The 11,986-nt window shown below is 44.4% G+C and overlaps 1 protein-coding gene across 1 annotated transcript in view; it reads right to left on the bottom strand.

Moving 5' to 3' along the window:
- Positions 1-4,978: 4,978 nt before the first annotated feature.
- hyou1 (hypoxia up-regulated 1) overlaps positions 4,979-11,986 on the bottom strand; it is a 19,420-nt gene continuing 12,412 nt past the window's right edge. Inside the window, 9 exon segments of the mRNA XM_029447506.1 lie at positions 4,979-6,269; positions 8,199-8,306; positions 8,430-8,685; positions 9,156-9,240; positions 9,327-9,583; positions 9,753-9,840; positions 9,928-10,100; positions 10,256-10,429; positions 10,537-10,613. Of these exon segments, the coding sequence (XP_029303366.1) occupies positions 6,220-6,269; positions 8,199-8,306; positions 8,430-8,685; positions 9,156-9,240; positions 9,327-9,583; positions 9,753-9,840; positions 9,928-10,100; positions 10,256-10,429; positions 10,537-10,613 (1,268 nt within the window). The 3' untranslated portion in view covers positions 4,979-6,219.

The raw sequence follows: 11,986 nt of genomic DNA, 5'->3' as shown, positions 1-11,986 counted from the left end.
AGACAGCCCCTCAACACCCAAAGCCTTCAGCATTTCTGGACGGATCTCATCAACCCCTGCGGCTTTGCCACTGTGGAGTTGTTTGACTACCTCAGTGACTTCCAACAGGGAAATTGATGATGGTCCCCCATCAGCTTCCAGCTCTGCCTCTACCATAGAGGGCGTGGTAGTTGGATTCAGGAGTTCCTCAAAGTGCTCCTTCCACCGGCCGATAACCTTCTCAGTCAAAGTCAGCAGGATCCCACCCTTGCTGTACACAGCTTGGATGGTTCCTCGCTTCCCCCTCCTGAGGTGCCGGATGGTTTTCCAGAAGCACCTTGGTGCCGACCGAAAGTCCTTCTCCATTACTTCTCCGAACTTCTCCCACACCCGCTGCTTTGCCTCTGACATGGCAGAGGCTGCCGCCCTTCTAATCCTTCGGTACACTACAACTGTTTCCGGAGTCCTCCCGGATAACATAACCCGGAAGGACTCCTTCTTCAGTCGGACGGCTTCCCTGACCACCGGGAGTTCGAGGGTTACCGCCCCTTGAGGCACCTAAGACCTTGAGTCCACAGCTCATCACCGCAGCTTCAGCAATAGAGATTTTGAACATCGCCCACTCAGGTTCAATGCCCCCAACCTCCACAGGGATGTCTGAAATGTTCCGCCGGAGGTGTGAGTTGAAGATCCCCAGGACAGGGGCTTCCTCCAGACGTTCCCAGTTCACCCGCACTACCCGTTTGGGTTTACCAGGTCTGTCCAGAGTCTTCCCCCACCCCTTGATCCAACTCACCACCAGATGGTGATCAGTCGACAGCTCCGCCCCTCTCTTCACCCAAGTGTCCAAAACATGCGGCCTCAAATGATACCATTACAAAATCGATCATTGACCTTTGGCCTAGGGTGCTCTGGTACCACGTGCACTTATGAGCATCCTTATGTTCGAACATTGTGTTTGTTATGGCCATTCCATGACTAGCACAGAAGTCCAACAACAAACGACCGTTCGGGTTTAGATCAGGGAGGCCCTTCCTCCCAATCACGCCTCTCCAGGTGTCTCCATCGTTTCCCACATGTGCGTTGAAGTCTCCCAGCAAGACTACGGAGTCCCCTACTAGAGCCCTCCATTCAGGGTCTCCAAGAAGGACGAATACTCCGAATTGCGGTTTGGGGCATAGGCACAAACAACAGTCAGAGTTTTCCCCCCCATAACCCGAAGGCGTAGGGAGGCGACCCTCTCGTCCACTGGGGTAAACTCCAACGTAGCGGCGCTCAGCCGGGGGCTAGTGAGTATCCCCACCCCAGCCCGACGCCTCACACCTTGGGCAACTCCGGAGAAGAATAGAGTTCAACCCCTATCCAAGAGTACGGTTCCAGATCCATGACTGTGCGTCGAGGTAAGCCCCACCAGATCCAACTGGTAGAGATTCACCTCCCGCACTAGTTCCGGCTCCTTCCCTCACAGAGAGGTGACGTTCCACGTCCCCAGAGCCAGCCTCTGCTGCCCAGGTCTGGTCCGTCGAGGTCCCTGACCATCACTGCCACCCGGGGTTCCTCCGGGCATGGTCTCTCCTTTCCTTTCCCTTTTTTTCATGAAGTCGTTTTTGAAGTCGAACCTCTGATTGAAGAGGAACAATACGGATTCCGTCCTGGTCGTGGAACAACAGACCAACTCTTTACTCTTGCAAGGATCCTGGAGAGGGCCTGGGAGTACGCTCATCCGGTCTACATGTGTTTTGTGGATCTGGAGAAGGCGTATGACCGGGTCCCCCGGGTGATACTGTGGGAGGTGCTGCGGGAGTATGGGGTGAGGGGGTCACTTTTGAGGGCCATCCAATCCCTGTACGCCCAAAGCGAGAGTTGTGTCCGGATACTCGGCAGTAAGTCGGACTCGTTTCCCGTGAATGTTGGCCTCCGACAGGGCTGCGCTTTATCACCAATCCTGTTTGTGATTTTCATGGATAGGATATCGAGGCGTAGTCGTGGAGGAGAGGGGTTGCAGTTCGGTGACCTGAGGATCTCATCGCTGCTCTTTGCAGATGATGTGGTCCTTATGGCATCATCAGTCTGTGACCTTCAACAGTCACTGGATCGGTTCGCAGCCGAGTGTGCAGCGGTTGGGATGAGGATCAGCACCTCAAAATCTGAGGCCATGGCTCTCAGCAGGAAACCGGTGGATTGCCTACTCTGGGTAGGGAATGAGCCATTACCCCAAGTGAAGGAGTTCAAGTACCTCGGGGTCTTGTTCGCGAGTGAGGGGACAATGGAGGGAGAGATTGGCCGGAGAATCGGAGCAGCGGGGGCGGTATTACAGTCACTTTACCGCACCATTGTGACAAAAAGAGAGCTGAGCCAGAAGGCAAAGCTCTCAATATACCGGTCGATCTTCGTTCCTACCCTCACCTATGGTCATGAAGGCTGGGTCATGACCGAAAGAACGAGATCACAGGTACAAGCGGCCGAAATGGGTTTGCTCAGACGGGTGGCTGGCGTCTCCCTTAGAGATAGGGTGAGAAGCTCAGCCATCCGTGAGAGACTCGGAGTAGAGCCGCTGCTCCTTTACGTTGAAAGGAGCCAGTTGAGGTGGTTCGGGCATCTAGTAAGGATGCCACCTGGGCGCCTCCCTAGGGAGGTGTTCCAGGCACGTCCAGCTGGGAGGAGACCCCGGGGAAGACCCAGGACTCGGTAGAGAGATTATATCTCCTCACTGGCCTGGGAACGCCTCAGGATCCCCCAGTCGGAGCTGGAGGATGTGGCCCGGAGAAGGGAAGATTGGGGTTCCTTACTGGAGCTGCTGCCCCCGCGACCCAATCCCGGATAAGCGGTAGACGATGGATGGATGGATGGTTTTTGACCTATGTTAAGCTGATCCCTGATGACGGAGTAACTTATTAAACGTGTTTCTACAGTACAGCTAGCGTTCAGCTAGCGTTTTGGGAGCTTATTGGGGTTTGAATATAGTATATAGGGTCCCTGTGAGTAGCTCATCCTCACTTCTTCGCAGAGCATCTTGATGAATACATCAACCCATCATCAGAGAGCATGGAGGATGCTGAGAGGCTGTGACAAGAGTACATTCTAGTCGTTCTCCAGTATCAGCATGACTGAACCAAATGGCATTTTTCCAGCTCTGTTTTTTTGAGCTACTTTTCATGTACGCCGGCATATGTTTCTGCCATACGGAACTGTGTGACAGGGCTGTATGTCTGACGTGTTTGGCGTATCGTCTGCGTCCTACGAACGATCACAACTTACCCTTAATTTATAATAACGTATTGCCGATATTTCGTATACTCCAGCATAGGTTTCTGTCGTGACTGGGCCTTTAAGCATTAAGGTGAGAACAGAGGAGCTCAGACATCTAGGAGTAGTTCAGGGTAGAACTGCAGCTTCTTCATATTAGTGTCCATAATCAATATTTTTTATAATAACAACGTATCAAATAACAATGTGACGAAACTAGTTTGTTTTAATCTTACCCTGGCTTTAAAGTGGGCATGGTTATCTGATTGACTGTCGGAAAGGTGTGGGGGAAAAGACATTGTTAATGATCTGGCTAGCACTTTCTTTGAAGCATACTGACCCCTTAACTGGAGGCAGGTGAGGCAGTTCCTCTGACAGAATATCTACTGGGTGGATCCCTGGGGAACGAAATGCCAAGCAAACCCTGAATGAGTTTCCAAAAATGAATAGATAGAATCTAGTACCTTTAAACAAGTTTCATTTGAATCAGTCACCTTGCCTGTGTACATACATAAATGATCAGGGAAACCGATTGGCTTGACAGATAAATCCATACATATTTTACATTTATATGTTTCCAGTATAGAACTTGTGCATTGCTCTACACATGGTCTGTAATCCTTGGTGTTTCTTTCGTTCACTGGTGCTCAGCAGACTCATTTTAACAGTACTGTGCTAGCTGTAGCTGAGTAGGCATTGTTGGAGTCATTTGCCTTACGCTGGTGGCTTTCATTGTTTGAATGCACAACTCTAATATTAACTCCACCAATACAGTATTCAACCAACAAGAGTGAAAAAAGGTCAATACAGCTTGTGTCCTCCAGTGTGGTTTATAATACCATTCACATGGTATTATAAACCACACTAGATTTCATTGGATCATACAACATAAACATCAACATAAATGAGTAAGAGTAAGTACCTTGAAATACCCATAAGAGAGGGAGAATACTAGATTATATTTTTATTTTGTTTTGCTTTTATTTAGCCTGGAATAGGAAGATAAGAAAACAGGACATATGAAAATAGTCTCATATTTACTCTTGGCAGGGATCCAGGTACCCAGTGCATTTACTCACGTTTTACTCATTTAATCCATTTTTGCTCTTGTGTTGATAGTTACAGTATATAATAACAGTGAGTATATATTATGGGAGTTTTGGACAGTGTAAAAATGTCATTAAGTAACATAGCAACCTTCAAACTTCTTTTCCACATGTTAGTTATGAAGGTAGACAAGAACAAAACTACAAAGATCAGAGTTTGCGGTAAAAACCTCTTGCTAGCATTTATTACAAGTGAAAACTGAGGACAATGTGTAAAACCACACACAAACACCATAAACTATTAGGAAAGCAGAAGGATATGAAATATATATATAAAATAGTTTTGGATTGATGTGGCAGCCTTGCTAACAAAAGTTAACAGGAAGTTAGTGATTCAGGTTAGGTCCACTACTTCAGTGTGTGCAGAACATATTTACTTTATAGATGTCTGGGAAAAGTATTTACTGGAGCAAAGTGAAATGACAAAGTATAAATATGAAGCTGAGCAGGAAGTTATAGCTAACATGGTCATGTGGCCTCTGTTGGCCCTGTTGAAAGGCAGCTCAGGTGCATCTAAAAGGTGCATCTCATGAACACTTCGACAGGACACTTGTCAGAACGTTTGACCACGAGTTGTCTACGTCAATGCACCATCTCCAAATTAATCTAACCAATCATGTCACTACAATAACAAAAGGACAATACGATTAAAAACCAAAAGAGATTTTTTATTAACAGTTTAGAAAGACAACATTTTTTGCATCTTCTATTCCTGACTGTTTTCTTCAGTTCCCCCCTTCAAATAATCCAGAGTGCTGCAAACACAGCACAGATGACCCAAAGGCCTGGTCACCTGGTCAATCAGCAACACTTACTGCTGCATGATGGACCAGACGTGCTGCTTTTTAGTAATATCAGGAGAGGTGATCTTGATTCTATTCAGCCAATAATTTGGAGAAAAAAACAACGTCTAAATGAACTACAGGGGTTAGTAGAACTATCAGTAGTTCTGCTTAGAAAAGAGGTAGTTCCACTAGCTGCACGTTTATATACGATGCACATTTAGACCTTCATTTCTGGTCAAGTATTATATATCAGCCATCATTCTCTATAGTTGAAATGTTACTAGAATTTAGTCTTTGATTTGACAGCCAATTGTCAAAGACCTCTGATATTGTACCGTTATAGCATCAATATTTATCAGATTTATTACCAACTTAAAAATGCTTTCCATTCAAAATCAACTGACTGTACTTCCACAATAGTTATAAATATACTGTATGTAAATGAAGTTTACATATAAACCTACAAATGATATGGCCAAATAAATTCTGGTATGGGGCAAAAAAACCCAAGAAAAAACGGAAAAAGAATCATTGAGGATCCTCCAAAATCCTTTAAACCAGCTCCACAGACACCACTTACGCAACGTCCATGAAAAGCCAGTAAAGGTGCAGGTGTTAGGACAAATGGTCACCTCACAGCAGAACAGCATGTTTGAGGATGCAGAGGACAAATCAGGACATGAAAAAGTTCATGAATGACAAACCAGAGGACAACAGCACTCAGCCATCGAATGTCCATTTAGTTTCAATATGGCCAAGCACTGCTTACATCTCCGTCTCCATCAGCAGGACCGTTTGTTGGAAGGTATTCTGTCTGGACCTGCATCAAGTATGTACAGACGACGTCTCGGGCTTTGTTTAGGTTGAGCTTCTTCTTTATGGTGTTTAAGTGTCCATTGCTTACAGAATCCATGAAAGACAGACAAGATGAAGAGCACAGAGGAGGAAGAGGGAACATGATGATGGTCTCCAAGCAGTTCAATAAACAAGGACATAAAGACAACATTAAAGAAAAAAGCAAACAGAAAAACCAGAGCGAGAAGGAACGCGAACATTTACACACAGTCAATAAATATAGTGATTTCCCCCCCCCGTTCCAGCTGTTATAATTCATCCTCTATGTGGTTTTCAGGTTGGGTCTTCTCAGTCGGTCCTGGAAATGAGTACAGAGAAGGAAAACATTAATACTGTGAGCATGTGGGAGAACAACTCTGAAAAACTCAAGCCCATGTTTACTGATTTAATAAAGACGGAAAAAGCTGTTGCTATGGTGAAGCCGGTTAGCTGAGACTGAATCTCAGCAACATTTGAAAATGCAGAGCTGGTTTGACATCTTTGCTGATGGTAAAATAACAACATCTGATTATGTCTATGAAGCATTATAATCAATATTGAAATGTAAGACTAATTATTTGCATTTTTTCTTACAGATTGGGCAATTACATTTCACAGCTGAAATGTCCGTGAGTGAAGAATGAGCTTTGTATACATCACTTTCAGCACCAGTCAAGTATTGGACTGTTGCCGTCTCCTACTATCACACAATTTACCCAGTGAAACAAATTATGTGATCGTTTGTGAAAGTGTCAATCAGATGCTCATTTGGTCGAGAAGAAAGAAAGTAGATGAAGCAGTTTGTGTAATAAATGACATCACATTGTTCTGCAGGTTTTATTACTTTAGAACAGGTGCAACAACTGCAACATATTCTTCCAATTTCATGACATTTAGTTTTTGTTATTATGGTTCATTGTCAAAAGTCCTCTTCTTCTATGAAGAAGTTGTTGAAGTTTTATGTAACATTGTTTCCTAAATGAATCAACTTTTTCCATGTGAGAATTACCAGCATTGCTGCACAGATCTTCATTTACAAATAAAATGTATTTAATTATTGAAAAACACATTGTGTCTTCCTCAGATTCGCTCATAACTTCATAAGTAAAAAGTTGTAAAGCTTTGAAAGCTGCTTGTAGCAACTGGAGTTTATTACAGATCATGTGACAGCTGGCCCACTGTGGGTTAGCGAGGTATGTTGAGCCTCACGTCAGTTTTCTGTCATAAAGGTGACACTGTTTTAACCTGGCAAAATCTCCATGGCAACTTAAAAGCATATCTGGACGAGTAGGTGCCAGAACTGTAACTGTACTCTTTACAGGGAGAGAGTGTTGGAGCTCTTCAGGGAACAGGTTATAAGCAAAGCTGATGAGCAGTACGTTAGTAAAGCCAAGACGTGCGATCACAGCAGCACAAACTTTATTCAGTTGGTGATTCAGAAAATCTGAGCAAGAGTACAGTTTTATGTTTGTGGTGTTCTCTCGGCATTTGCTCACGCTGGCGCTAAAGGAAACCTTCTATAAAATCGCAGGTAGCACATGTAAATAGTTCATTCAATTATAACTCAGTATGAAGATTACTTGCATATAAAATGAGATATAATTGCTTCAAACCATAACTTTGCCACTTTGAATGATTGAATGCCTGGTCCTGATTTGCCAAAGCCAAAGTTTTACACTGCAGCTAATCGAGCACCGATTACTAAATATATTAGTCTATTGATATTTATTACAGATAATATTAAATCAATAAAATTAATTTCACCATGATTTGGACAAAAACTAAAGGGATTTCCACATATCCTTCATTATAGGACAGTGTAAGATCTGTCTTACATAAGAATACACAGAGAGCCATATGAAGAAAGCTTAACAAAGCACCGTCGTGGTACCCGCAATCTCTGAGCAGGGCTTCAGGCTTTGTCGAGCCAGCTAAGGCAAAGCCTGAAGCCAGGTTCTGTCTAACTTCGTGGTGCTGGAGGATGAATGAGCTTATAGCTGAACTCATCCCTCCTCTGTACTTTACATTCTTACTTTACCAGAATGATTGACAAGCTAATGCAATCCTTTGCATTAGTCCAGCAGTAATATCCTGTTCCGTTTGTGTTGAGACTGTCAGCGAGCAGTTCAGTGGGGATCTCTGAGCCTGTAGTCTAACGTTGTATTAGACCACATTGAATGTGGTCCAATTCTTTTGTCCACCCCCTAAAGTTCTCTGGCATCATCAGCAACAGGAATGGCAGACCGACCTGTAGTTGTTGTTTCTTCTGTGGGCTGTGGTTGGCTGTCTGAGTCGGTGTTAGTAGTGCTCTCTTCAGTGGGTGGGACTTCCTGTGGCTGCACCTCCTCTGGGATCTCTGGATTTGAATTGAAAAAGAAACAATACATGAAAAGTTGTTTTCTTTAGCCTTATAACACTTCCAAATATTGTTTCATATTCACAAGGGAACAATAATAGCTACATGCGAGTTTTGACCCACCGCTCTTTGCGTCTGCGCTCTCCTCTGTGGGAGGGATGACTTTCTGCTCGGCTGTGGTGTTGGCCTTGTTGCTTTTATCAGAGCTGGTGCCGTTCTTGGCTTTGGCTTTTGGCTTGGCAAACTTGGCCTTGTTGAGCAAGTAGTTCAGTTCTCGTTCCAGCAGAGTCAGCTTGGACTCTATGTCTTTGGACAATAGGATAGGCCTCTCCTTTGGAGAGCGTTTCGCCTGCTCTGCTACAGTCTCATTCTTCCACGTCTGCAGACAATTTTAAACCTGAAGGTCAGTTTACTCAATACAAGGAGAACTACTGAGCATACAAATATATATTCTGTGGCACTGGAAGGACCTTTCTTAAGAAAATAACCCCGATGATGTCATAGTGATGTAATCAGGGTTATCTCAGCTTGAAGAAAATAAATCCAAAAACAGACAGCCTGCATTATGATTTGGAGCAATGGTGTTTGAGAGATGTTGGCATTTAATAAGCAAAGAGGATCTAAACAAAGTCACTATCGAGAAGTATTAAGTGAAATGCGGTATTTGCTACAAGTCAGGAGTTCTTGGCCTCTGCTGCTTCAGTTTTGACTATTCTATTAAAACATTTTGCAAGTTCCCCAACTTTATTGAAGAGCAACACTAAATACCCCTTTAAGGAAAGTAAACTGATAAGGAGTCAATCCTTCACAGTAGTCCTCAGTAGTAACATTTATACATTTACCACCTACCATTGTTTCGTTGATCACTTTTTCTAACATATTCAGCTCAACTTCAGTGAAGATTTGGTCATCCTCTGGAATCAGTTTGGCAGTCCTTTGAAAGAAAACACAAACTAGTCAATACTAAAGTGCTGAGTCAGCAAAAACTCCTCCCATCTCCACCGTCCTTTCAACACTCACCTCAAAAAGAAGCTGGAGGTGTTGAGTCTGCTGTGCAGGGCGGCCAGGCGGTCCGGCCATTTGCGTCGCTCCTCCACCCTGAAAAACATGTCCTTGCACAAGCTCTTCAGCTGAGACAGCTTCTCCCTCAGCTGCTTAGTAGTTGCCGCGTAGCCGCCCTCGTCCATCCACTCCGCCACCTCGCTCAGCTTGCCGGAGATCTGCTCTTTCTCCTCCTTAGACACCACCAGCTGGTAATCCTCCTGGTACAGCTTGTCCTGGAGAAAAATGTTTTTGGGAGGAGGCAATATTATATTACATCCTCCTTACTGTGGTTGTACCTTTACATTAAAGGATTTAACCTCAGGGGTTGATGTTGGCTTGTATGCCCTCACACTGGCAACTCCAATTTCTTAAAAACAAAAAGAAAGATGCTTCAGTGCTTACCTGTGTCTCAAAGATAAAAGCTTCCAGACTGTTGAGGGACTTTTCCCTCTCCTGTTTGGCCAAGTCTCTGTCTGTCAGATCCTGCAGCCTGTAAATATACAAAGATGGGTTTTTTTTGGTTCTCAGTTTTATTGGCAAAAACAAAAGAGAAAAGCAATAAAAGTTGATCGTTTACTTCTTCTTAGAGGAAGTGACATCATCTGCAGTGGGATCGAGGATGTCGTTAGTGACTAGTTCTGCTGTGATGTCCTCAGCGATCTTGCTTTTCTTCTGAGGTTTTTCCTTCTTCTCGGCATCCTTCTCTGCCTCAGTGTTCTCTGCTTTCTCTCCATCTCCAACCTTTTCCTCCTTTACCAGCAGAATCATGGGTACTTTAAATAGAAAAGCTGTAGCGGCTGGTCTTTTTTGAATATAGATTTTCAGTAAGTGCTGTGCTAAATTACAAACTACTCCACAGACTAATGTTGAATTCAGATCAAAGTGTTTCTTACCGTGTTTCTTACCGTGTTATCAGTCTTGCTGTCTGCTTCCTCGGTCTTCTCCTGACTTTTCTCTTCAGCTTCACTTTTCTCTGAATCGTCCTGCTTCTCCTCGGCAGGCTCGTCCTTCTGGGCCTCGTCCTTACCATCCTCGTCCTTGCCGTCCTTCCCAGACTCTGGAGGCACTTCCTCCTCGTCCTGAACAGGACAATCAGGAAACGATGTTAGCTACGATCTAAGGCCAGGGCATGCATACGGGCCTTACTGTATTTAATAAAACATATCCACTGTGAGCCTGCAATTACCAGGACAGGTTCAGTTATATTTGGGGAGGGTTCTGACGATCCTCCTCCAAACAAGGTGGAAATTGTGTTACCCAGTTCTGAAAGAGAGAAAATTGTTGGCAGAGTTAGTTAGTAATAATGAGTCCTATACAATATAATTACAGGCTGTAGAATGCATGGACTCACGTAAGACGGCAATTCACATTACATGTTAAAACATGCAGTACTGTGTTACTCCTGAATATTGTTCTAAAAGCTGCCCCTCTCAAAGAATTCCTGCTCATCTAAAAGTAAAGTAAAGTAAGTAAGTAAGTATATATATACACACACACATATATATATATATAGATAGGACATAGAGAGAGAACACAGTAGAGAACACAGAGAGAGATATAGAGATAGAGAGATAGTCTAGGAGAGATATAGAGAGAGACACCACAGAGGAGAGAGAGCGCGAGAGAGAGAAGAGAGAAGACACCACAACAGAGAGAGAGAGAGAGAGAAGGAGAAGAGAGAGAGAGAGAGAGTAGAGAGAGATGAGAGAGGAGAGAGACACACACCACACTAAGAGAAGAGAGAGAGAGATAGAGAGAGAGAGAGAGAGAGAGAGAGAGATGAGAGAGAAGAGAGAGAGATGAGAGAGCAGAGCGAGAGAGACAGTATCCACACACACACACACCGAGAGTAGAATAGACACACACACACACATAGAGAGAGTAGAGAGACAAGAGATCAGAGAGAGATAGAGACACACAGAACAGACGACACACAGAGACAGATAGAGCCCACACACAGAGTAGAGAGAGACACACAGAGGGAGGCCATGGAGAGAGAGAGAAGACAGAGAGAGACAACACACAGATAGCGAGAGAGAGAGAGGGAGCGAGGGAGAGAGAGAGAGAGGAGAGAGAGGAGAGAGAGAGACACACACAGGAGAGAGAAGAGAGGAGAGAAGAGAGAGAGGAGAGAGAGAAGAGAGAGAGAGAGGAGAGGGGGGGGGGGAGAGGAGATTAGAGAGAGATGGAGAGCGAGAGAGAGAGAGAGAGAGAGAGAGCAGACACAACCGAGGGAGGGAGAGAGAGAAGAGAGAGACACGAACAAAGAGCGAGAGGAGAGAGAGAGACACACACACAGAGAGAGAGGAGCGACACAGAGGAGAAGAGAGGAGAGAGACCACCAGAGAAGAGAATTAGAGAGAGAGGAGAGATGAGAGAAGAGCGAGAGAGAGAGAGATCACACACACACCGAGAGAGAGAGCGAGAGAGAGAGAGAGACCACACACAGAAGAGAGACGAGAGAGAGAGAGCGATATATCTATATATATACACATATAGATAGATACAAACACACAACATATATATTATATATATAATAATTTATGTGTGTTGTGTGTGTATATAATCTATGTGATATATATAATATGAGAGACGAGAGAGATAGAGGGGGGGGGTAGAGGATATATATATATATA

Source organism: Cottoperca gobio, chromosome 14 (assembly GCF_900634415.1).
Source record: "Cottoperca gobio chromosome 14, fCotGob3.1, whole genome shotgun sequence".
Taxonomy (NCBI): Eukaryota; Metazoa; Chordata; class Actinopteri; order Perciformes; family Bovichtidae; genus Cottoperca; species Cottoperca gobio.
This window is presented reverse-complemented; position numbering and strand designations above follow the sequence as displayed.